General features: G+C 47.4%; 1 protein-coding gene across 1 annotated transcript; it reads right to left on the bottom strand.

The window, feature by feature from the left end:
* Positions 1-4,669: 4,669 nt before the first annotated feature.
* Positions 4,670-23,802, bottom strand: LOC135913843 (glutathione S-transferase B-like). The gene is made up of 4 exons (XM_065446542.1): positions 23,502-23,802; positions 13,943-14,156; positions 9,817-10,008; positions 4,670-4,997 (listed from the first exon to the last, which is right to left on the bottom strand). Exons 1-4 carry the CDS (start codon positions 23,597-23,599, stop codon positions 4,806-4,808), a joined length of 696 nt encoding a protein of 231 aa, XP_065302614.1. The 5' UTR covers positions 23,600-23,802; the 3' UTR covers positions 4,670-4,805.
* Positions 23,803-25,545: the final 1,743 nt, after the last annotated feature.

Raw genomic sequence — 25,545 nt, forward strand, 5'->3', positions numbered from 1 at the left:
CCGGCGGCGCATCAGACTGGCGTCTTCGATGTACATACGATTGTGACCACCAATGTCTGTGCTGAAGGGCGGCCGTCAAGGTAAAAAATGTGGCGGTAAATTTCCAAGTGACGGCGATGTCAGCAGCTTGCGCCGAAAGAAGTTCGGGTGCAATAACCTTGCTATGTTCGTCTATGAGAGTAGGTGAATGGGAAGGTCCTGTAGAGGGCGACGGAATTTTGGCGTCAAGAGCCGACATCTCGCAATGGTTCTCAGGCGAGATGCAGCCCAAAGACATAGATCTGGGAAGAATTTGAGTCGAGCAGTTAAAATTAAACAGAGGGAGTGAAATTTGATTGCGTGTAACTGTGAGCACGGTATGAGGAACAGTCAAATTTATTTCAAGCAGTATGTCAGCGGTAGGACATAGTACACAGCCGCCGTCAGGATCAGATGGGAACAACAGTAGAGTGACGTATGTAGTGGCTTGAGGCGACAGGCAGATGTTTTCGGGAGAGCATAACCGTGGCTGTGTGACTAGTTGCATATAGCAGCCGTGGGGAAGTTCAAACTGAATGACACTAGACACGAAATCAAAGAGGGCTGAATGGAATGATAAAATGTCTAAGCTGAGTATAACGTCATAAGGGCATTGTTTCAAAACGGCAAACAAAACAGTCGTTAGGCGCCCCGCGATGCCAATGCGAGCGGTGCACTTTCGAAGCACGGTAGGCGTGTCTCCGTCGGCAACGTGGAGGGTACGTGATGCAGCGGCTGTAAGAACTTTCTTCAGGCTTGGGCGCAATCGGACAATCATCACGGATATGTGCATACCAGTGTGAATGAGTGCTGTGACACTGACGCCATTGACTAAAGCGTCCATCAAGTTTTGTTTGGTCAGCAAAGTGATCAGAGCGTTTTGCGTTCGAGTTGTCAATGCAGCGTTACTTCCGGGAGCTGCATCGCTTAGGTTTCTGCAGACGGGTGTCGGGGCTGCACCGGGGACGGTGGGTGACGAGCCTGCGACCATAGGGACGACGTTCGACGAGCAGGTCGCGAATGGGAGTGGTGATGTCGCACTGATGACGAGGGACCGTTTCAAGGCGCAAGAGCGTCATTGTTTGGCTGTTGCAGTGCCAATGGATGCTGGTAACAACACTCGCGGTTTGGGAGTGATAACTGCTGAGTGGCGGTCGCAGAGAGGAGGAGACAGTACGGTTGTGCCAATGGTGAGCAACGTGACTGATGTGCCGGAAGGCAAATCAGATTGGCCGATCGTCTGCAGTTCGCCACTCGGCTGGATTTCGGTAGCATGAAGTATACCACGGACCAGTCAATCGACCTGGAACATGAGACAGCTGTGAAGCGGCAACGGTACATACAGGATAAACTATAAGATTAGCGAGTTCTTCACGGACTATTGCCTTTACAAATGGTGCTGTAGGCAAGTTCTTCGGCCCACTGGGTCAAGAAAAAAGGGTTGCGTGTGCCATGGCTTCATATTTTCACCGCCCTATCCACGTTGGCTCATCTGATGATGATGGTCGCTGCACTCCTAGCCTGTCGTCACAAGAGGATGTTGCAGCTGTTTTCAGCAGAAGTGCAAATGGCATTGCGATGAGACGGCCCTTGGCCTGCTCAAAGCATTGACACTCTTTTATAATGCCCTACACTGTTTCACAATTTTTGCACATGAGCAGGTTGAAAGCTTCGTCAGCGATCCCCTTCAGCACATGCCAAACCTTGTCTGACTTAACCATATCGCGGTCGGCCTTACGGCACAGAGCCAGCTAGTCCTCGATAGAAGGGACGTATGACTTTGTGGACGTCTGGGCGCGGGCCACTAGTTTTTAGCGGTGCTCTTCCGGCCTCTGGGACAGCCGGACAAGTCCCTCAGCTTCTGTTTGCACGTGTCCCAGTCGTTAAGCTCTACCTCGCAGCTGTCTTTTAACACGTTCGCCGTGCTTTGTAGGGAGAAGACCAAGTTAGCCAACAAAATCGTTGGATCCCATTTGCTGTGGGCACTTACACGCTCATAGGTGGCGATCCAGTCTTACACGTAGTAGAGTTACTGTATATGCTACCGTAGGTACCTGCGGTAGCACATACAGTAACTCTAACACGTAGAGGTGGCTGTTGTCGCAGAACTTTCCCGGATGCCGCGGTTGAGCCAGCACAACCGTAGAGGTTGTAGGCGTTGATGTGGGCCGTGCCATGCCGGGTGCTGTTTCGTCCGTCATGTCCAGTCCGAGGTGACGACCACTGCGGAGCTCCGTTGTTGTTTCTCGTGCGCACCCGGCCCCTCTCGCCAATTCGTTACGTTGCTGAAGTCACATATAACGATGTATTTGCAATACACACAAAAGAGACAACGATTCACAAACAAGATGGCTCTCGAGACGGAGTCTACCGACGCACGTCAAATCGTCTTCTGATTGGCACTACTCTTGGTTGAGCAGTAACACACACACACACACACACACACACACACACACACACACACACACACACACACACACACACACACACACACACACACACATATATATATATATATATATATATATATATATATATATATATACACACACACGAGCGTTTGTGAATGTGCGCATGCTATACTGGTTGCCGCCCTACGTGCCCGTCCCGCTCCTCGGAAGAGACTTTAAGACCTGGCAGCAAGTGTGTTGTACGCTTACCGACAAGTTGTGTAGCATGAAGTATGCTGGTAATCTGATGACCAATGATAAGGCTATAGCAGGTGTCACTATTTAGTCAATCGTAGTTGAGGCGATGCAATTCAGTGCTTGCATTAGCGAAGTAAGCAATCATTCCAAATTTCCCATAGCTATATAGAATTGGTATAGTGAATAATAATTGAAGATATTGAGCGCGGACACAACTATTAAAATAAATATAAACAGAAGGCCCCGCTGTCTTTAGGTTTCTTCACCCGCACTCAACATGTTCCGTTTTGATATTCCTCATCGTGAAGCTTTCGCACCTTTGATGTGCTCTAGTTGATAGTACGAAACTAACAGTGCAGTGCAGCCGTCTGCAGTGACATTCCATTCATACACATTCTCCCGTGCCATGATCTACGCATCCGAGGAGCTCTGTGCGTCTCGTAGCTTTCCATGTCATTTTTTTACTTCCGAAGGCAGCATTGTAAAAGGGAATTATGGCGCTAATGTCTACGGAAGCTGAAAACGGGGTGCTTCAGCCAGCATGGGAATGATGAGTGGTACATGGATTTGCCTAAACTTTGGCCTTCTCTCTTGAACAGTCTTCGTGAATTTGCAAACTAATCATTTTTAGCAAGGCACTGTGTAATATATAAATAAATGAGTAAAATATATAAATAAAAAACGTATTTCTCACGGCAGTACTAGAACACAGTACCCCAAGCACAGAAGCCCGATAAACCATTACGCAACGAACGCATTCACCGACAAGCCTCAAAGATCGCTTTCATGAATTTCTCGTGGGCAACGCAGCACGTTGAGACACTTGGCGCGTTTCGGTTTGGCCACCTCGACAAGCTGCTAAACTGCTACAATTATTAGCGATGGTGCGTGTTGGCAGAGAATTGCTCACTTAGAAAAGTATAAATGGTTCTACAATTTTGGACAATGAAGGAAGCTAGCGTACTAAGCAAAGCTAGAACAACATCTGAAAGAACTATCTGAAATATGTTCTATCAGTGGGCTGTCTGTATAACTAATTGGAGCATACCAGAATGAAGCCTCAATGCAGCGATTGAACAGGTTCGCAGCGACCAACTGCACGTCTCCATGAATATCCGCGCAGAATCACTCGCTTTCGCTGCAGCTTCAGGCCGCAACTTACTTGATGGTACACAAGCAACCTTTGTTGCGTGGACGCTATTAGAGCTGTTCAAACTTCGGACGCCTACGGCGACTTGTGATGCGTTGTAGCGACGTTTCAATCCCCCCTTTTCTCCCTGTAAATTCTTGGAGGTTTCAGTATCATTTCTCAAGTTGCATTGTACTGTATGCTGATCTGTCTTCTCAGCGAGCAATTTCCCGCTGCTTATTTTTTTTAATCCAGTACATTAATTGTATAGCGCTAACACAAACATGAACATACGCCATGCCTTTTTTTGAATGTCCTTACTGTTCGTTTTCCATTCCAGTGAACTTGCCACCCTCAGGCGTCAAGCTCACAGATCAAGGCTTCATGACAGCCTCTATGCACCGATTGTACGGGTTTCGCCGCGACCGACCTTTAAATACACTGAAAACGACGGAAGTATTTTACTGTCCCAAAAAAGCTTGGGCGAACAAGGCACAGATTGGTTCACAGCCGCTGTCTCTATACCGAACACGTACAGCGAACGCTCACTGCGCGCGGCCGCTCCGACAAAGTCCCTCGAACCGGTTTCTTGCGTGAAAGGTATATAGAGAGTCGGAGATAAATACCTGAAATATGCTCTTATAGTGGGCTCTCTGTATAATCAAACGGGGTATACAAGAATGAAGCCTCGATGCAGAGATTTCACCGGTTGCTCGTGGACAAACAGCTCTGGTCGATTAAAATTTCTGAGCGAAAGTAACCTCGAGTGAGCCATGATCGGACAAAGTCGATACGGTTGGGGCGACCATCAGCAAGAAAGTGGAGGCACAAAGTGAATTACATCTGAGCCTGTTCAGTAATTCGCGATGCCAGGTTGAGAAAAGCACGAATGCTTTATTTTAAACAGCAAACGTAAAAGGCAGAGCATCAGAGTAAGAAAGGCAGCCCACAGCCAGAAAAAAAAAAACGGAGAAAGAAAGAAATGACATCCGATCGCTCGACTGAATCGCTCAGCAGTCGTCGGCGGGTGGTTTGTTCTGCGCCGCAAGAGCCTTGGCGAAGGGACTCCAGAAGGGCCAGGACTTGAAACGGTCAGAGGCCAGGTACTCCTTGAGTCCCGGCAAGGCAGCGACGCGCTGACAGTACTCCTCGAGGGCAGGGAAGCCCTTGCGGAAGGTGCTTGGGCCCATGGTCTTGATGACCTGCGAGAAAAGCCGTGACAATGCCTGCTTGACACAACCACACACTAAAAACAATTGTATATGATCATTACATTCTGCCTTTACTAATCTACGGGGCAGAAACTTGAAGGATAGCAATGAAGCTCAACAAATGACAACAACACCGTCATGGAACAAGTGGCAGACGTAACTTAGACAGGGAGACCGCGATGTAGTTTAAAGGGAGCCTGAAACGATTTTGTACAAACCTACCGAGTCGTTAGGGTAGATCCGTCTGATCATTGACGCATCGAAGTGCTCCACGTAAGGCGCGCAATTTATTATAAGGTTTTAAAAATGCACATTCCTGTGCATCATGACTTGCAACACCCTCGTTCGTGGTCGAAGGGGCTCCAGGGCTGCGCAGTGGTTCTGACATGCGAAATAGCGGTTTAATAAGTACCACTAATTGAAGCTGTGTTTAGGCCTGGAACGTACCCTGTGTCTGCGCAGCTGTAATGTCTTGGAGCCTCTTCAACCATGGTCACCGGTGTTGCAGGTCAAATTGCACGTGACTGTACATTGTTAACGATGACAGCACGCCACGCGGCTGAGTTTTCGGTCGCCCCTGACGCCACTAGAGCGAGCTACCCGATTGCCTGCCCAGGGCGTCTCATCGACACTTTTTCCAACTTTATGGAGACCAATGCTGGTCGAATTAGTTGGAATGTTAGTTTGTTTCTATAAAGATGAAAGTAATAGAAAGGGAATGCACAAGGACAATTTATCGCTAACTCAAGACTTCTGGAAGAGCAAGCGTAGTCTGCTTGTGTTACAACCTGATCCTTGAGAGCTCCGGGGTCAGTCAGTGTGTCTCGACCTTTCTTATAGCGAGCACAATGGTTGGCTCTTGTTAGGTTGTGGGCTGCACATGTAGCGACAGGCAATATGTCAAGCTGCGACACTGTGTCCCTCTACAAGGCTGCAGACGAGCTTAGTGGCTGCAGCGCATCGGACTGTAGGTATCCGATCGGCGCCAGGATTTGCGCGTTTGCAGCCATCACGTTTCAAGGCATGAGCGGAAGCGCGAACGGTCTGCACGATGCAGCGACCTGGTGGCACACAGAGCTCAACACAGAACTAATGCAGGAGTAACGAAGTGTATTCTACTTTGCTGATGGTGTAAATTTTTGGCAGGAGTGTAATCATGAACACCTTTTCGTAGACCTTTAGAATGATGGACACTTGGTTAGAATATTAGCTCTTTGTTTGAGAGGTTAAGCTCTGCGCCGCGGGCGGTGCAAAACAATGAGGGCGTTCATGTACACCTATGCTAAAGGTCCTTCAACGTTAGTTTACGCTTCCACCCATCCGCCAAAACGCCCAGGTCACCTGTGGTTACCGAAATACCGGACACGCTCGGCGCTGCAACAAAATGCTCGCAACGCACGCTGCTTCAATAACTCTTGCTTGGGGTCAACTGCCAGGCTGCTGGCGGAGAGGTTGGAGAGGCTTCGCGTGCTGGCTCCAAGACCACCGGAAGTACACGACACGACGTCGCATCACGACGCAGAACCAGTGAAGGCGGAGCTTAGTCCCGATCACACGGCGAACAAGTTAAGAAAATGAATGGCTCTGGAGAACGGTAACTTGCAATCGTCCGTAGCTCTCTTAATATTGTACTAGACGCTTCGCGTAGACTGTGGTGCGAATAATTTATGTAGCTTCACATGGATCACGGTGCTAGCGATTTACTGTAGCTGCACCCAACGCGTCTACTAAATTTGTCCGAACGGTTTCAGGGACCTCTTAAGGAGCAAGCAGATATTCTCCTGGCAAAGAGGAAGACTGAGGAGAGCAGACCGTGTAAGGGCAGAATGGCAGCTGCCTGCCGGAGTTCCGCAATGAGTGCCAAAAGAAGGGAAACGATTTCTAGGACAACAGTGCTCTAGATGGTGGATGAAATAAAGGAATTCGCAGGGAAATGAGGTCATTCAGCGCAAGGAAACGGTAGCGGGGATCGCTGGATGGAGGAGAAATTAGACTGCTTCACCTATCCATGGTGATTTAAGGCTGACCTGTCAGCTTCTATAGCGAAATTGATTATACAGACACTCGTGGCACCTTCTTGTGCTGTACGGGAATCGACAGCGCACGCGCAGCCATCACGTGGAAGGATAGAGGATCTTCATAGAGGCGTAGTGAGCTTGGCTGCAAAAATGGTCAAGCCAATGGGAAACACCCCGCACCGATAGCTTGGCTGGGCAGGAAACACAAGGCAGCACTTTGGCTCCCGCTGCTGGCACGAGGCTTACGCGCGCACACAGCTTTCCTGCTGAGTAGCTGTGTACATAAGTCATGGTGCACACAGTGGCGTTATCGGAATCGATAGTAAATGTCAATGTAACTACATATAAGCGTATTAACAGGCGTCAAACGCCGACGGTTTTCCGATAGGCTTATCTCTCGAAGCACCGAAGTGTGACGCTAGTAGCACGGCGTTCCTTATCGAACTAGCGTTGTTACGTGCCTGGTACGTGCAGGGAGATTTTCCTGAATCGTACAAAATCCGGAGTACCAGAGCGTCATTGAGGAAAATAGGCAGCAAAAACCGCGCCCATCCAACTACGAGCCCAAAATCGAAACTTTAACGCAACGAGTGGCCATGCATGAATGGGCACAGGCTGAAACCCGTCAGCGATCGCCACAATCTGAACTACCACAGCTAAGCACGCTCACAGGGTATCCACCACTACAAACACAACTGCCCCCCTCCTCCCAAACACCACCAAAGCAGCCTCAGGCGCACTCACCGACTGAGAGCAATCTAGTAACCCAGGACCAATTGCAACAAGCACTGCATCAATCACCACAACAAATAATACAACAAATACAGCAACAATTTCAAGTTTTTTGAGGAATTCCAAGAATTAAATAAATACGTTAAAGAGTCCCTGACCAAGGAACCCAAGCGTAAACGGAAAAGTAATAAAATGCGCTCTCAGGCAGAGGGCGGTAGCATGCCAACTTCCGACACATACAGCACAATACCGTCTAAATCCCATCATGGCCCGTAAAACACAAATGGAAAGCGAAAGCATCACGATCTGGTCCAGGAACTGTAGGTACATTAAAATCAAGCACGCATCCCTCTTGCTACACGTAGAGGCTGTGCTAGTCACCCCTGACATTATCTGCCTGCAGGAGGCGAGAGAGCAACCGAAGCCAATTATGGAGTATAAAATACAGTACGACCCCAGCTACCGTAGGTTGGCCACGCTCGACCGCAAAGATTTGACAACAACCCACATCACAACGATGTGGTCTGTCAATGGGAGATCAAAACATGTCGTATGCAAGGTATACAGTTCCCCCCGTGACAAAAAGGCTGACTTCGCGTCATTGTTCCGGCACCTAAGGGAATGCTGAAACTCCGCGATCGCCTAATTATAACCGTGAATGTCAACGCAAAGCAGAACACGCGGGGCGACTCAAAAGCAGACACCAAAGGCACCAAGCTCCTAAAGCCATAGAGCGCCACGAATACACACTGATTACTGTACCAGGTACGCCTACTAGAATAGGAAACAGCGTCAGCAGGGACATGACTCCTGGTCTCACCTTCGCCAACGATACCGTGGGAACAAGCTGGAGGGTCCAAGACGGCTCACTAGGATGTGGATGCCAAAAAAATTAGCACCATCATGGAGACAGACAAAATGCAACTAAGGTCACGCAATTTTCGTCGGCGGAACCGACTGTTCCCTAATTATCGCGTTCGCTTCCCCTTGTCACAATGTGAATCAGTTCTGCCTTCGCTTTTGTGCTGTCAGCCAATCGAACCATTTCTTGCTCAAGGATGGCAGCATTATTCAAGTGGATCCGTTACTAAGCGGCCTGTTGCGGAAGTTCATTCGTGAATGGTCCTACATAGCTACATCGTACTGTGATCAGTTCGTGGACACTACGGAAGCAAACCGACTATCACGAAATCGATTGTGCCACTTTCACCTCGTAACCCCGACGGAAGAGGCACTGACTACTCTGTGGAGTAAAAAATTGGGCGAGTTGCTACAATTGCATTTTCACCTACAGCGTGAAGAAATGAGACCACCTTAAGCGAGGACGCTCATGTCGTGATGTCCTTTGCCTCCCGTCGGTATTCGCGCTTTAGGTAAAGGTCAATTTCTTAGCCTTTCCCCTTCCCACTATCTCCCTTTACTCCTTTCCCAACGTATAGTAACAAAACGGATGGTTCTTTTCCAGGTGATTTCCGCATACCTTTCCCCGTCTTTGATCTCGGATTCACTAGGAAGCACCTCAATGAAACAGAATTATCAAATATCTTTCCTTTCCGTGTGAATCTTAATTCAAACATCGGTGCTGATCTTGCAGCCACGTATGTTCCCATATGATCAATGGGAACTACTATGATACTGCCATGCTTTCTGCCACGCATGTGCTTTATTTTTTACGAAGAACTATATACCTAGCTGGCCGAGTCGGTACAATTGCATGTTGACCTGCAGGGCGAAGAAATCAGACTGTACACTAAGCAAGGACGCTCATGTCGCCGTACAGCGCTCATGTCGTGCTGTCGTTTGCGTGCCGTCAGTGTTCGCACTTTCGGTAAAGGTCAATTTCCCCGCCTTCCCACCCCCCCATTACCTCTCCCTTTACCCAGTGCCAACGTAAGGCAACAAAAGAGATGCGTCTTTTCCGGATGACCTCCCGTATACCTTTCCCCGCCCTTGATCTCCGATTCACTGCCAAACATTACAAGGACACTAAAATATGATATGTGCTTCCTTTCCGTGTAGGTTTTCATTCAAGTGTCGGCGTTGATGTTGCAGCCACGTACCTGGAGAGCCTCGTAGAGGAAGAAGTCCACGTATGTGACGCTCTTCCCTGCGCCGAATGGCCCGTGCTTGGCCAGGTAGGTGTCGACCTGGCGCAGCTTGTCGGCAATGTCGACCAGGAACTGGACCCGCTTCTCCTCAGTGTAGTCGGGACTGTAGCAGACGCGCACTGCAGCCCACAAGATATCGGAGGCCTGCGATCCGGAGGAGGACAACATGGGCGACAGCAAAAAAAAAATAATCAGGATAACGGTTTCCTTTGCATTCGTAAAGTGCTGAAATAAATCTAAAATGAACTATTAAAGAAAGCTGGACGGAAAGCCAACACATTAATGCATCATTTCAGCTTTTTTGTCCCCTAGAGGCCGAAGGCCTTCAGGATGTCTCCAGTTAGCTCTCTGGTGTAACGTCCGAGACCACGGGCTAGCTGGTAATCCACGTATACAGCGCGAGAGCAGCGTAGGACGGAAAGGCAGGACAGAGACGAGTGCTTCGCTGTCATACCTTGCCGTCCTTGCTTTGCACATCGTGATATTTCAAACAGTTCGAGCTAATTGTTACACATTTCTTGACCGGATCCAACCACCTAAATGTCTACTGCTTTCTGCCGTGTATCCCTTAGGGCACACAATGTTGGCCAACCTGGTATCTGCTCTACGAGTTACACAATCTGTCCAACTGCAGTTCTGGCTCTAAATCTCAAGATTATATCGAATGATTTGACATTGAGAAATAGACTTGGGCGGGTTACGCTATGCATAGAAGCGACATCAGGAGGCACTGGTGTACCATATCAGGGCAGTCCTCGTGCTATATGGGTTATGGTATATGAGTAGTTGTTGAAGATGCATGTAACATAGCGCAGTATGAACGAGGACCAAGTTGAGACAGGACAAGGTGACGCGTGGGCGCTATGTTACATTCCTTACGATGAATAACGGACATGTCCAAACCTATTCTCTTCTGTAGTTAAAGATGCCTATGTTCTCACTCCATCCCTATTAAAATATTCACCGACGATTACGGGACTCGCTAATGTGAAATTTGAGCGCAGCTCTAAGTATTTTTATTTTGTGATATATTGGCTGGCGCAGACAATCTGTTTCGTGCAGCATGTCGTAAACGAAGCGAAGTGTGGCGCGACTGTGGCTAATTGCGAGTTCACGAGAGGCAGCGTATGGGTGACGCGTGGGCGCGGTTCACAACAGCCGCCAAAGACAGACCTCCGTTCAAGCAGCACTTTGTTTCCATGTATGGTATCGGTGGCGTCATCGGTGAACAGACGACGCACGCTAATGTGGCGCCATCACGTGGCCATCGTCGCCTCAGTTAAAGCTTAGTTCCACCGTTATTTGTGTTGTCGCTCTATCGCTCAGTTGCTCGCCTCCAAATGTCAACTGCACTCTATACACTTTCGCGCATTCGCAAACTACGCTGTCTTGATTGCAAATATCGCATCCACTTCGCCCTTCTTTTTGGACAATGCGGAAAATTGAGTGGATGGATGGATGGATGGATGGATGGATGAATAACTTTCTTGAGGTCCGTCGGTGCGCGCGATTAGTGCGCAGCGGGCCGCTCCCACGTCGGGACAGAGGCCATGCCCCTCCGCCGCGTCGCGGGCCCGATGTACAGCCCGGAGCTGTGATTCAAGGTCCGAGCTGCGTAGAGCTCAGTCCGTTACTTCCTTGGTGGTCCTGGCCCCCGACGCCAGGGGGCAACCCTAGAGCATGTGAGCAAGGCTAGCTATATCCAGACAGTAGCGACAGGTAGGTGGGTAGGTGGGTGGCTAGCGATGGGTAGGTGCCCGTCTCATGCCGCCTGTACGTGACTTCTTGTGCTTTATTGGTTCTCTTGAGTAACTTATAATGCTGGGCGAGATCGTTGTAAGTGACGAGCGGGCCGCGCTCGCTCTCCCATCCTGCCGAGAGGGAGTCCGGGCTCGCATGGTGAGTTAGGTCTCGTGCGGCTTCGTGTGCCGTCCCGTTGAGGTCAGGTAGCGGCCCCTCCACTGGTCCTATGCGTGCCGGGAACCAATTGATGTAGTGTGAGGTGAGGTGATGCCGTATCCTTCCGACGGTCGGGGATATGCTCCCTGTTCCGAAGGACAGAATTGCCCTGTTGGAGTCGCAGTATATCAAGCTTTTGTCGTCTTCTAGGTGTGCAAGGCTGATGGCCGCCTGCTCGGCCACCTCAGGACAATCAGTAGGGACCGTGCAGGCGTTGATGTCCGTGCCATCTTTGTTAACCACCGCGGCTACATAGGCTCGTCTGCCAGGATATTTGGCTGCGTCCGTAAAGCAGCATGCTTTCCCGGAGGCGGCTGCCTGTCGGAGGAGAATTGATTGATGTCGAATGGAGTGAACGTTGCACAAAACAATGCGTACGTGGCGAATTGCATGTAATATTCGTGAAAATATTCTGATGGAAAAATACAGTGGGAAAGTATTTTCCTGGGGAGTTTCAGACAAAATAATATTCTTAGCCAGAAACAACATGTACGCATTAACGCAGGCCAAAGCGTTAATTGAATAATATTTGCTTACCTCTTGTCGGTTACATATGTGACGTCTATGTTGTGCTTAGTTATACTGCAAGGCTCCGTCGCAACCGTGCACGTGCAAGAGGAGGCTCTTATGCTACTGCGGGCTGAGTAATAAAAGTACCGATAAGCTATGACAAATTGGTGAGTTATTGTCTAGAGGTGCTCAAAATATATCAAATTCTGGAAAGCAACATTGGAAAGAAAGGACCGTCATATATCGAACGGAACACAGAATATCTGACTATTTTTAAACTAAGTGAACTATTAAGGTCCCGCGCAGTGGTTTCAAAAAAGCTTACATTATAAATGTGTGTAACGCTGTTCACAAGTGGATGTACTGTTAACTGAGCAGCGTATGAATTCTTTTCAGTTGACTGATTCATAAAAACATCAGACAAAGCAAAACATCAGACGCGCGAAGAGCGCTGCGTTGGTCGGAGAAAGACGCTATAGCACAACACCGCACAGTATTCAAGTTGTTTGCGAGCAGGCCAAGACTAGTTAGATAACTTGGACTGAATCGAAAATAATAAGTAGGCCACCTAAAAACGAGGCATTCTTATTGAATCAGGGAATTATAACGCGTCTGCCCTGCGCAGCCTTTGAGCGACTGGCGTCAGCGCAAGAACCGCTGTTGTCCTGCACCAAATGCATTTGGAATAGTCCCCACTTGTACTGGTATTGGTGTTTTCTTCTCCGAAAGCTCAATAAACGTTACGTATGTTATTTGAGGAGAAACGGATAGTCGCGAATTTCGAACAATAGATTCTCCACTCGAGCAGGAACCGAAGTGAAAATACTATTTGTATTCGAAATAGAGAATATTCGCAGGCCTCTATACCTTAATGCTTCAAATGTCGGATATTCCCTCGTAGCCATTTGTATTTACTGTACAGCCAATGTCCTACCACTTAAATGTTTTTACTTTCCAGTAATTGCGCGTTTGCCATAAACACAGCAGTTGTCTTTCACAAAACATGCTCGGAACAATCATACGTTCCCGAAGGTCACCGCCCGCCCCAGGCGACAGCGCGGATTGAGAACCACCAAATCTGCACCGGTGCCGTTTTCAGTTTAAAAAAAAGTGGCTCTCCATTGAATATTCCCCGTCTGTGCCTGAGATCATTGGCTGGTGAACACACTCAGCATTGACAGAATGCGAAACGGCGCCTGGTAGATGCAATGACGGCCACACGAATGACCCAAAAACACCATGGTACCGAACGCCCTTCCCCAGGTCAGAGCCGCTCTTCCCATCAAGACGAGACATAAGACGGAATATATGCACAGGTACTGCGTGTTCAAATTCGACAGTTTTAGCGGGCACGCTGAGCTGCCGATGTTTGTTGCAGGAACTGTAGACCACAACCGACTATCCTGTCCCACCGGGTCTGAGGTGTATGAATCGCACAATTGAGCCACCGCTGTCGTAGCCCGCCCTTGATTACACCGTTCCTGTTAACACAAGCTCGATCGACATCCGGAACCTTGGTGTGCCAGGTGTGAGGCGAAGAATATTTCTCTTTGAATACTGTTTTATCAAGAAAGCGTTTCTCGGTGGTTCAGGCCCTGCCACACATCACCTGGTGCTCGAGCATTTCAACCCTGCGGACTGTTTCCTCGTCCTTCGGTGCTAGGCCGTGCTTGCGTCCCAGGTAGCGAAGGATGGCCTGGCTTTGAGTCATCCGCACGTCGCCGTCGATGATGTACGGCAGGTTGGGGAAGTCCAGGTCAAGCTTGTACTTCACCGCCAGCCACTCGTCCCGGTTGGGTTCCGGGCCGTCGCCGAAGCCATACCTGCATTACGGTGGGAAAATGCTTAGAATTGTTTCCCTTGTTTTATTCACATGTAAGCCTGTTGGGCTCCGAGAACTATGGACGCGTTCTTGCACACATCCATTCCCCGCGTCCCGAAACTCGATCAATCTCGCAACATCCGCAGTTATGATTAATTCCGACATGGTTCTTTTCTTCTTCAAAGCCCCTTGTACTACTCGCAAAACATTTAAAGCAGCCATATTCTAGCGCAATGCAAGCATATGTAATCTAATGCGATGTCCTGGTGAGCGCAATGTCGCGTACTGTGTTAGACATTGTGAGGGGAATATTCATTGTAAATGCAAATCCGTTATTGCATAGGGACACAAACATCCGCTTCGAAGGAAATAACGAAAGCGAACGCATGCGTTCGGTTCAAGCAGTGAAACACGTAAGTAAACTTCAAGGGTACGCTAACTATACCTGCATTAATATTTCTTGCGCCAACGGCCGTTAGAAGTAACGGGGACGAAACAAAGACGATATGAAACGGACACGAAGTGACAGGGGAGCGTACCTCGCGTCCGCTTCGTCCTCGATGCGTAATACAGTACTTAGCGCTAGAAAAATGCGCACACACCAACTAGCGCAATTCATAGCTCTTCTAAATACATGCATCATTTGAAGTTACATTAAAAACAAAAAAAATATTCAAAACACGTTCGAATGTATAAAGCGAAGCTTTAGTGAATCTTATTCCATGGCAGATCGCTTTCAAGATAGGGGTACATTAAATGCCACACAACAAGATGCCAAACACGGAACTGTGTAGATTGCTGTCACATGCAAAAAGGCAACCTCACTCAACCTTTATGCCTAATGCATCGCACAGGTCCCAACATTATTGTCACTCGATGTTTACGTGCTGCACCGTCCGCAAGCTATGCCTAAATGCAAACAGCACATCACGCAAATTCACTTCGACGCAGCGATGTCACGAGAAAGGCGGCGATGTGCGGTGTTTGTGAACGGACGAAACTGACGAGAGGTATGCGCACATAGAAGTACGACACACGGGTGCAGAGTACATTTCAGCAGTGCTTATCGCTTCTGTCGCAGTGGCACATAACCGTTACGGAGAATAGGCGAAGACTGTGGATTTATGGCCGTGTATTTATTTATTTATTTATTTATTTATTTATTTATTTATTTATTTATTTATTTATTCAGTTTACCCTACAGGCTCGGAGGAGCATTGAATAGGGGGAAGGGGTTACAGAAAAATGGCAAATATTTAACCCAAAGAAGGGAACTACATTGTAAGAGAAACAAATAAGTTTGTACATTGGAAAAAAAGGAACACTGATAAAGAATGGAAAAATACATACACATTCAAGGAAATACAATGAAAAACAAAGTCCAAAAACAATATATACCTACTGTACAAACGAATACGCCTTATACCATGCAGCCCTGGGGATTCAACAATACGCCCAACCTAGCGCCAATCCCTAATCCTACCCTAGACCAGTGGGAGCAGCCCTGTCCAGATCAAGCTTGCGAGACTAGCTACTGCTGGTCGAGCGGGCTTAACGAGCGGTGACGGCTGCTGGACTTTGGAACTGAAGAATCTACTCGCCGGCGGCTAGATTCGGGTAGAATGGGGACCAGGAAGCTTAACGTTGAATATTTCCCACAGATGCATAAAGCAAACCTTGACATTGCCGTTAAGGGCAGCAGCTGTGTCCCACCTGGTTCTTAGCTACGCCAAAGGTTACCATAACCAGCTAATCACAAGAGCAAGTCAGAAAAGGAGGCAAAGAAACAAGTAGTTGCAAAAGACCGTTGGGGCACCAGCTAGCGCTGCTAATGGTAGCACCGAGTTTCCAGTTCGGCGACTTGTAATTATTACTTATTACGAAGAAAATGCTAGTTAAAAAAATTAAGCATAAAACAGACCTGATAGTTGACCAATAAAGGACAGTGTCGTGTTACCCCCTCTCAATGCGTGCTAAATTAACAGGCTTGTACGCTCTTTGGCCACACTAGTAAATTAAGCAGTTCGACTAAACAAGTCCGACCGTGACAACATTAAGCTGGTTCTGAGCATCTCAGATTCTTGGCTAGGTTTGAGGGATATATTGTAACTGACGAACGAAATATGCCATCAAGAAATAAATTCTGTGAAAATGCACAATGTGTAACACTTTCCAGAAACGAACTTCTCAGACGTTAGTAGAGGAGAGCCGTCAGAACTAAAACTTCTTAGAAAGACCCTTGCAATTTACCAAAGCTTCGAAGCTGCACAACTCTCTGTTCAAGACTCGGAGCGCACCGTGACTGAGTGGCGCTGGCTTACCACTCCTGGGTATAGATCTAGTGAAACAAACAAATACCGAAGTTAGTGAACAAATTCATAGCCGTCACCGTAGCACAACTGATAGTGCAATGCACGTGTAATTGGCAAAGGGTTGAGAGTTCGGCTCCCACCGGCGACAAGCCATCTTTCCGTTCACTTTTATTTCCCTTTTCATGATTGGTTCCTACACTCCAATTTAAACCAAAGGTAATTTCTTTACGAGAAGTCATGTGTTTGCTTTGTAGCTTCGAGCTAGATTTGGGTGGACGACAGTGCTCTTATAAAAATGCGGTATTGCACAGGAAGAAAGCGCTGCGGTAGAGAAATAAAACGCTGCTGAGCTCGTGAATGTGCACAATAAGAAGTACGCCAGGTGTTTAGTAAAATAAAGAGGCGCTCTAGTGACTGTGCCATATGCTACTTGAAACTACAGCACGAAATTGCGCAATACGAAAAGAAATACAGGATAGACAGGGCACCGACTTGCGACGTCATACTAAGAAAAAAAGAAAAGCGAATTTGCGAGTTTCCATAGTTCGATTCGACTGAAAGCAGTAAACAACGGAAACGTTCAAGACGCGCGAAACGAATCTGCGCCGAACTGAAATACCGCAAGGCTTCACATACTTCGCTTATATATAGGCGAGTCTGGTTAATCATCGGACAGAATACAGATATGGGTAAAGCGTTTGGAAAACGTAATGTGGCTGCTTCCGACTCCACGCCATTTATGTTTGTTTCTTAAGTGCGACAAAATGGGAAGCTTGGGTACCGAAAAGGAGGCGATATACCTAAATATCATAGCTGAAAAACAAAAAAAAATGCATAGCTAGCGCACATTTAGGCGTGCCAGAAATCCGGAAGGAGTAATTTTGTTTTCGTCTGAAACTTTCTTCGCTAACGGGGGATTTCGTTCAGAGCGTAACGTATCATATGGCTTTGGCGCCCTGTGTTTGGTTCTCTTTTCTGCGCACTCCATGTTACTGTTGAAATAAAGCTCATGTTAACCAATTGGACGTTGGCATCCTACTCGGTAGCCACAAAATATGTCAAGCCTAATCAAAACATAAGATTTGAGTGATTCTAGGCACTATAATATTGCCAACATCTTTCTGGTTCAACATAAGACGGAACCGAAACAGACAATTGAGACGCCCGAAATGGGTCCCTCCCCATCTAACACGCGATTTTAATAGCACAATCTGTGTTCCGTATGACAAATATCCTTGTCCAGGGCGACAAGCATGATCGAATACCGAGTATACCGGAAGTTAAATTCAGTTTTCCTACCGAGTCTTCCAGATTGGATCACTCACAGGTTTCAATTCTTCAACGGTCACGTTAATCAAAGAGTCAAAGTAATCACAGCCACAGTAACTACAGATATATCAACGTTCAGTTATTAGCCAAGCAGCGATTATATTACGTTTGCTTAATGTCTGCCAGCGCTGTAATGAGCAAGTAGCTGGAAAGAAAACTCTGCTATTGACTGCCTCCAAATTTTGGCACTTGCGAATTTAAGCAGGTTGTATGTCTTCATTTCAGTTACCACTAACGTCTAAATTTTTGCAGCTATACGAAATAAGCCTTATTCTGGACAGTGTTGGCCTGCGGATCAACTGGGCCGCTTTAAATCTCAGGCCAAAATTACTCTCGCGTTTACAGAGATAGCAGTGGCCAGCAGTGAACCAGCTTGCGATGCTGAAATGGTCTGAAAACGAATTTGTTAACTTGAAATATATTTATTCGTTGAATCCGAAGGTACAACTTCCCCTTTAGTAAACTTAGCTGCGAAACCATATAGTCCACTACCGTGGGACGTCATGTACTCCTAAGTATTTTCGCACATTTGACCCGTTTTGACACAGAAAACATAATAAAAGCTTGCTAGGTTAAACCTGGTTATCCTGCGACGCAATGTAGTCCTTTAGCAATAAACAATGAACTACCCTTAAGTAGGTACTGCGAACGTAAAAAAATATGGGGTTTTACGTGCCAAAACCTCTTTCTGATTATGAGCAACGCCGTAGTGGAGGACTCCGGAAATTTCGACCACCTGGGGTTGTTTAACGTGCACCTAAATCTAAGCACACGGGTGTTTTCGCATTTCGCCCCCATCGAAATGCGGCCGCCGTGGCCGGGATTCGATCCCGCGACCTCGTGCTCAGCAGCCTAGCTGTGAACGTACACGAAGTTGCAGTAAGCTAGGGCAATGTAGTCGGTAAGCTCAAGTTTGCTATTGAAGCCTAATTTGCTGATGCAGCTAATGTATTCTGGACACCCTTGGCGTCTGGTTGCCAATCAAAAGCAGAGTGAACAGCTTCTCCAGGGGGCGTGCGAAGACGCCGCGTCACCGGATCTGCACGGACAGCTGTAACCCGACTACGCGGGCAGTATCCTTTCTGGATAGCACGTGATCTCGCTCGCCTGTAGGGCGTATTGCGTTTCTTCACGCGATCAGCGCAGCCTCGACCATGGAACGATATAAGAATAGGCGTCGGCACTTCGATACACGTACAGGCGCATCGTCAGGACTGCACGTGCGGTTGCAAGGACGCGACCAAGTGCCGCGAAAAGCGCTTCGCAATTTCTGTCCGCTACCGACCACCGACTTTATAAGCACGCGAACCCCCCCCCTCCCCCACTCCCCCCCCCCCCCGTTATGCCGTATAAGTAGAGTGCTAATAGTGATTTTGAACAGATCGCGTAATGGGGGATTGCAGGTACAAGCGAGTCTAGCCTGGCAATCGAGGGTAGCAACTGCTCCGCCCGAGCATTTCTTGCAGCACCGCTTGGTGATGTTACCTCACATCCAGCAAACCACAATTATTAGGAATGCAAGCCGAAGGCCATTGTAAGCTTTTCTGTGCCTGCAAAGGTGCCTGCAACGTCTCGTGTTTTTGAACAGAATCGAATGCTAGTGGTCAGAAGGGATTACTAGAATGAATAAAAATTTACGAAATGGCTGTTGTAATGTTTGCAAGCTGTATGCTTGCCTGGGTCTTACTGTTATAATACTCCTATTTATTATGGTATTACCTAACTGTCCAAGCCGAACTGTCACAATGAGAAAATCTACATTCTACAGAAGCATCGCTTGATCAAAAACGCGATAGGAGAATACTTGTGCGCCAGATAAGCAGTACGACAATTGCTATGTTAGGGGGACAAATTATGAACCAGTTGTCTTGCCCTTAAAGAAGCTGTCAGCTGATGCCTGCGTTAAATTTTTTTCCGCGTAGTGACGCCGGTCTTATCTCGTACTGCTACGTCCGGCAGCCGTGTCGCTGTACGAGCAACGCCCCTCCCGAATTAGAAGCGCACTCCAACTCCTACCACGCACACCTAAGATAAGGCAACTGCTTGTCTCGAAGGGCGTCGTTTACGTGTTTGTGCAGAGGTCAAGTGCCCTTCCATGAAGGCGGTATCAGCGTTGAGATTCGTAAAAAAGTCACAAAGCGCGACAATGAGAACGGTCCGCAGTTGTCGAATCTGTACGCGATACTACCCAGTTTATAGCGGCAGTGCACTTGATCTTAGTGGTTGCACAACTGCAGCAAAAAGAAGCGACGCTTTGTACCTGGGCGTGATTGACGCCGTGAGGAGGCGTGCCTTCAAACGTGTTCCCAGCCTTGTTCAGAGGCCGTCCTAGGATCGTGAGAATGCGCTTTTCGTAATGGAAGAGAGTAGGCACAACTAGGAAAGGAGCCGTCTCCTTTAGATAAAATGAGAGAAAGCTTGCAAATGTTTTTTGTTTGTGATGTCTTCAATAGACCAATTTTTTACATATGTCAGAATTTTCTTGCAGAACATTATTTACCGAACAAAATAACATGTTAACTGTTGTAGCATAACAAGTTAACGTGTTAACAAGTTAACTTGTTCTAGCATAGATGACCTCATGCAATTGTTTGTGAATATCAAAAGTAATAGTCATGAGTAATCAAATTCGCCATCGAACGGTTGTGCTAGAGACAGAGCGACAATACGCGACCAAAAAAAAACTGACTTGTTCCGCGATTCTGAACGCGCCGGTGCAAATGCTGAAACGGGTATACGGGCCTTCCAGGTATATTCGATAGACGGAAATATTCGAAATACTCTAAAGATTTCTGATTTTGGAAAGATTTTGAAAATATTTTACATTCATTGGGACTCATCTTGCCAAACAATAGTCATCTACTTTGCATGTCTTTCCTGAGAGCTGCGCCACTTCTACTTTCCTTTCACGACGATATATATCACACTGACATGAGCGTGCCGTTCGTGACACTTACGTACATGGAACGCAGTGTTAAAAGAAAGGCACGTTAGATGGATTATTTTCTGGGACAACACATGCCAGAAAGGGAGTAAGTTTTTCTAAGAGAAATAAAAATATAGGTTCGTCTTGAGCGCAAGAAGTTCTTTCACATCGCTGAATCACGTGGCCGTGACATCGAAGTTATCTTCAATAAGCTGAAAAAAGGAAAAAAAAAACTACAAGTATAATGCTGGGACTGATGATGTAGAAGAGACGGACAGCCATCACAGTCCACGACATCTCAGAAAACAGCACATAGGCTTAATCTCATTGTTGCGAATTGTCAGTCTTAAATATATTTAACAAACGACATCAGTTTGAATCCCTTTTGCAATCGACAAAATCTCATGTAACAATTAGCACAGAATAATGGCTGGATACAGACTGCAACAATGAAATACTTTCATGGGACCACAGTGCATACAGAAAAGACCGCAACAACCACGGTGGGAGTGTTTTGTTTTGATCCACAGCAGTGGGAGGAGCACTCTAATCGACGTGGAAAGCAGCCTTTCCTCAAACGGTCTGGTGTAAGGGGATGCTGGCAAACGGCCACTTCGTATTAATTGGATCGTCTTACAGGCCTCCAAACTGCAGGTCACCGGAGCGTTTGTTTTAATTGAATGACGTACTGCTTTCGTGAAACACGACATACATTATTCTTGGTGGCGACTAGCTTCACCCATACTAAATGTTGAAGTTTTCAACCAAAAAATAATCTCTTATCTCCACTCCATTTTGCGAGCTCATAAAAGCGGATTCCTCGTTCCAGTGCCAACAAGGTTAGAATCAGCTAAGGAAAGTGTACTAGGTCTGTTTCTCTGTAACGATTGAGATCTTGTGTCCAGCGTCACCACAATTTCTGGAACAAGCAACAATGAAATGATTACTGGATAATTAACATATACTGCTATGCGCCGAAAAATCCGACCGCCACGCAGGGTGTTCTTTGATAATAAAGGAGATTACTTATGCGTATCTCTGGAACTTGACCGCTAAATTTCTACCAGAATTTCGACAGCACACATCAATCATTGACATAAATTTTGCCTGAAGTTTCTTTAAAGGTAAACTATTGTCATTGGTTCAAATCCACATCCCCTCACGCATGGCATCTTCCCGACGACACTGATAAGCCAAGCATGAACCACAACGTTCGATCAATTATTAGCAGAAGGCACCGATTATATAGCAAATGTTGTGCATACATGTCATGTCTTCGCATACAAGGAACCTGGAAGCGAAGAAATACATTGGAGAAGCGCAATCTCGGTGCATAGTGGAAGCGGCACTAAAGCAGATCCCATAGAGCCGCCAACAGCAAGACAGAAATGACACCAACGTGATTGCCTGCTATGACAGCGCTGTTATAGAAAGTGGTTTTAACGCAGTCACATTTACTTTGAACACATCAGTATCGATAATTGAATGCACGGCGCATTATGACCCCCAAAAAGGCCCCTATATCGCACCGCGAGTGCGGGCATAAGGCAAAATAAAAGTGCCGTTATCACACAACATGCAGCCGATTACAACCGAATCGATACAGAACCACAGAAAACTGAGCTACTTTGTAAATATTGATTCTGACAGAAGGTACGGCTTGCAGACACGGACACGGAGAAGTCAAGGAGTCAGGAAGGTAGCTTCCGCTTCCTTCCGGTCGCCTTCACATGTCGCTTTGTCTATGTCTGCCTCTCCATTTTTTCCCTTCAAGTTTGCTGGCATTCTTGAATAACGCAGCGCTGCAGCCTTCCGACGGTAAAAATTTTGACAGGAAGCATGCCATATAAAGGTTTTTATTTTTCGCGAGAAAATAATTTTGCAAAGCTGCAGCACGAGTGAGACTCAGCTGCGTTGATTGGCCGGCAATCATTCCCGTATATTAACTGAAATACTGCGGAAGCGTACGTAAGCTCTCCATGTTAGCTGTAGCTTGTGAGCAACCGAGAAAGGATTCGGGAAGCAATGCGCATTTTCAAGAAACCTATATGGCTGTAAAATCTATTCTTTCCGACCATGCAGTAGGATGCCCAACGTGCAACTCGGGAGTAGACTTCGGGGGAAAGCTGGCAATGAAGCTAGGAATGTTTTTGGAATGGCTTTTGAGCTACAGAGGGCGTGGCAAATGTGCCGGAAAGCACGAGCTGAAATCGAGTATATTAAAATTGGAAAATGTTACCCTCGCTTTCCGATCGAAGTCATGCGAGTGAAGGCGTGAGAGAAGTACGCGCACCTGGATTCTTTTCGACGCTGTTGAACAGCGTCTTCCGACACGTGCACAACGGAGGTCCGTAAATAAACTTTACTAAGGTACTACGCTTAGGCTATGTCAGTGGAGGATACTGGATAGGTTTCCGATAGCTGGGGCTTGTTAATTACCAATGAAATGATGGTAGCACGGGCCCTCGACGCCGACTGAAATGCTGCCAGCATGGCGGAGAGAAGAACGCCGAAATAATTTACAGAAGAACAAAGGTGTGGCTTGCAATTTGCTTTGCAATGCCAGCTATAATGGCCGTGCCGACGGAAACATTCGAGCGAAGAGTTCTGCTCAACGGAAGCACGTCGCCCTGTTCCTGCACGGCGCAAAGTAGGAATGCTTGAACTCCCCGCCCCTGCCTCATGTCGCCGTCACAATGTGTGGTGCAAGCCGTAATCGGACGAGGCGGGAAACGGGCATGCGCTGCCGCGGCGAATCCAGGATGTCGGAACCGCATACCTCTTGTCCTCGTAGGGGACTCCGGCGTGGGCAAGCAAGTAGCGGATGGGCTGGCCGAGGCCCCGAATGTCCCAGTAGCCGAGCACGAGGGGTGGCATGACTCTCTTGACAGCTTGACACACGAACACGCCCAATTCCGCCAGCAGCCGGTCAACGACTCCGCGCTCTTTCCACGACTTTGAAAGCGCCCACTCTGCCACCTAGGAGCACCACACTAGCGGCGACCGAAGCGGCCCCAGGCGGTTCCACGCAAAGGGGCGGGCGCCGGATTGCGCAACGGCGAGACTCCGGGCTGTCGCCGACAGGGAGCGCTGGTTTGGACTAATCGGCCGAGCCTCGAACGACGCTTTGAATGGGAAGCGCTGTGGGGCAGACGTATGCCCCGAGTGCCGTTTGCACGCGCCTGTGCGCAACCGTCGCGCGCAGTGACGGACGCCGGCATGTCGGAAGGTACGCGCGGGCGATAAGCGCTGGCCCACTTGCGCCGAGTGTGTCTTTTTGCTTGCATTGGACTGTTTGCAGGATTCATCGATCTCCTCGTGGGTGTCGGTGTGAATTGCCACCAAAAAAAATAAACAAAATAAAACGCAGAAGACACACAGCACTGGCTCCAGCAACGGCCCACCTGCATTCCACACATCATTCAATGAGCGCAGGTCCTGCTAAGTGTGGATAAAGTTGAGAGAATACATAACAAATAAGTAAATGGTGCATCAGTACGCATTCCAGACAAACATTAGTAAGAATTTGCTGTCGCTAATTGTTTCGATATTGCCCAGATATAGAATAACAAACATTTAATAAGCAGAAGGTCTTGTCGACCCCTGTGGGCAAGACGGAAGTATAAGGCCGTACAGCACTTCTTGGGTATACACCGTTCTCTGATTTTCATACATTCACCTGTTTCTGTTTCTTAAACGGTAACCTGTTCAAGCCACCTGATGTTTTTTTTTTTTTTACCGTTGTAGTTATCACCATTTCTCTCTGGCATGCCTAAGTGTTTTTTTCTTTTGGAATTATTAATTCTAACTATTGAGTTACTGATGTTACTGACCTTTATTACTTGGCTGTATTGACGCCATACAATAAAGTTTACGAAATTAACGCCCGACTGGCACAGAAAAAAAAGGAAAATTCAAGGAAGAAATGTTTGATGATTGAGGTGCCTTGTAGGAAATCGGGCATTCCATTTAGGTTGAAGGAAGAAAAATACGCAGCAATGTCGGCGGTATTCGTGCGACGGGTGCCCGTACTGTCGTATTATATGCTGAATTGCCTCCATAGCATAAGTACGCCATAATGAGCCGTTTCCTTGCTAAACTAACCTCTATCGGGTGCCGAAAGGCCGTGACAAATGGACAGGAGTGGTGGCTCGTTTCTTCCCCAAAAATGTCGCACTTTCGCCCGAAAGACAAAGCATGGATTGCGATAGCAAATTATTGCACAGTTATACGAAGTAAGGTTACTGGTTTCATCAGTTTCATAAACTGCTCTAAGGATTGGCATAGTGACAAATTAACAAGCAAATTGTCACGTGCGCACAGGCAAACATGAATACATCTCACTCGATAAACTCGGACACTCGTTTTCACACCTTAGCTGGCATGAGGAAGAGCAGCAGCTGCAGCGAGCGAAGTGACCTGCGGGCTTATCGTAGAAGCCATTGCGTGCTAGCGAGCGTGACAAGAAGGCATTTTCCAGGTAACTGTAGAAACTTCCGACATTCAAAGCTTAAAGATACACATAAGGCAAATATTAAGTCGAGCTGAAGTGATAGATAAGTGATCGAGAATCTATGAAGGCGTCAGTACTATCCCGAACAGAACGTTAATAATAGAGAAATTGAGGTAAATGCCGGACATGATTAGAGACTCCCCCGTAACATTCAAGTACTTACGTGATGACGAAAGCACTCCTGAGTTAAACTGTGTCACTGGTACTCAACCACTCGGTGAAGAAATCATCCTTGTATTCTCAGATGAGATAAACTGCTGCTTCTTCAGTTGTATTTCGTTTTTAGGAAAAATAGAACTGACTGAAATTT

The sequence above is a fragment of the Dermacentor albipictus genome, chromosome 5, assembly GCF_038994185.2.
Source record: "Dermacentor albipictus isolate Rhodes 1998 colony chromosome 5, USDA_Dalb.pri_finalv2, whole genome shotgun sequence".
Classification (NCBI taxonomy): Eukaryota; Metazoa; Arthropoda; class Arachnida; order Ixodida; family Ixodidae; genus Dermacentor; species Dermacentor albipictus.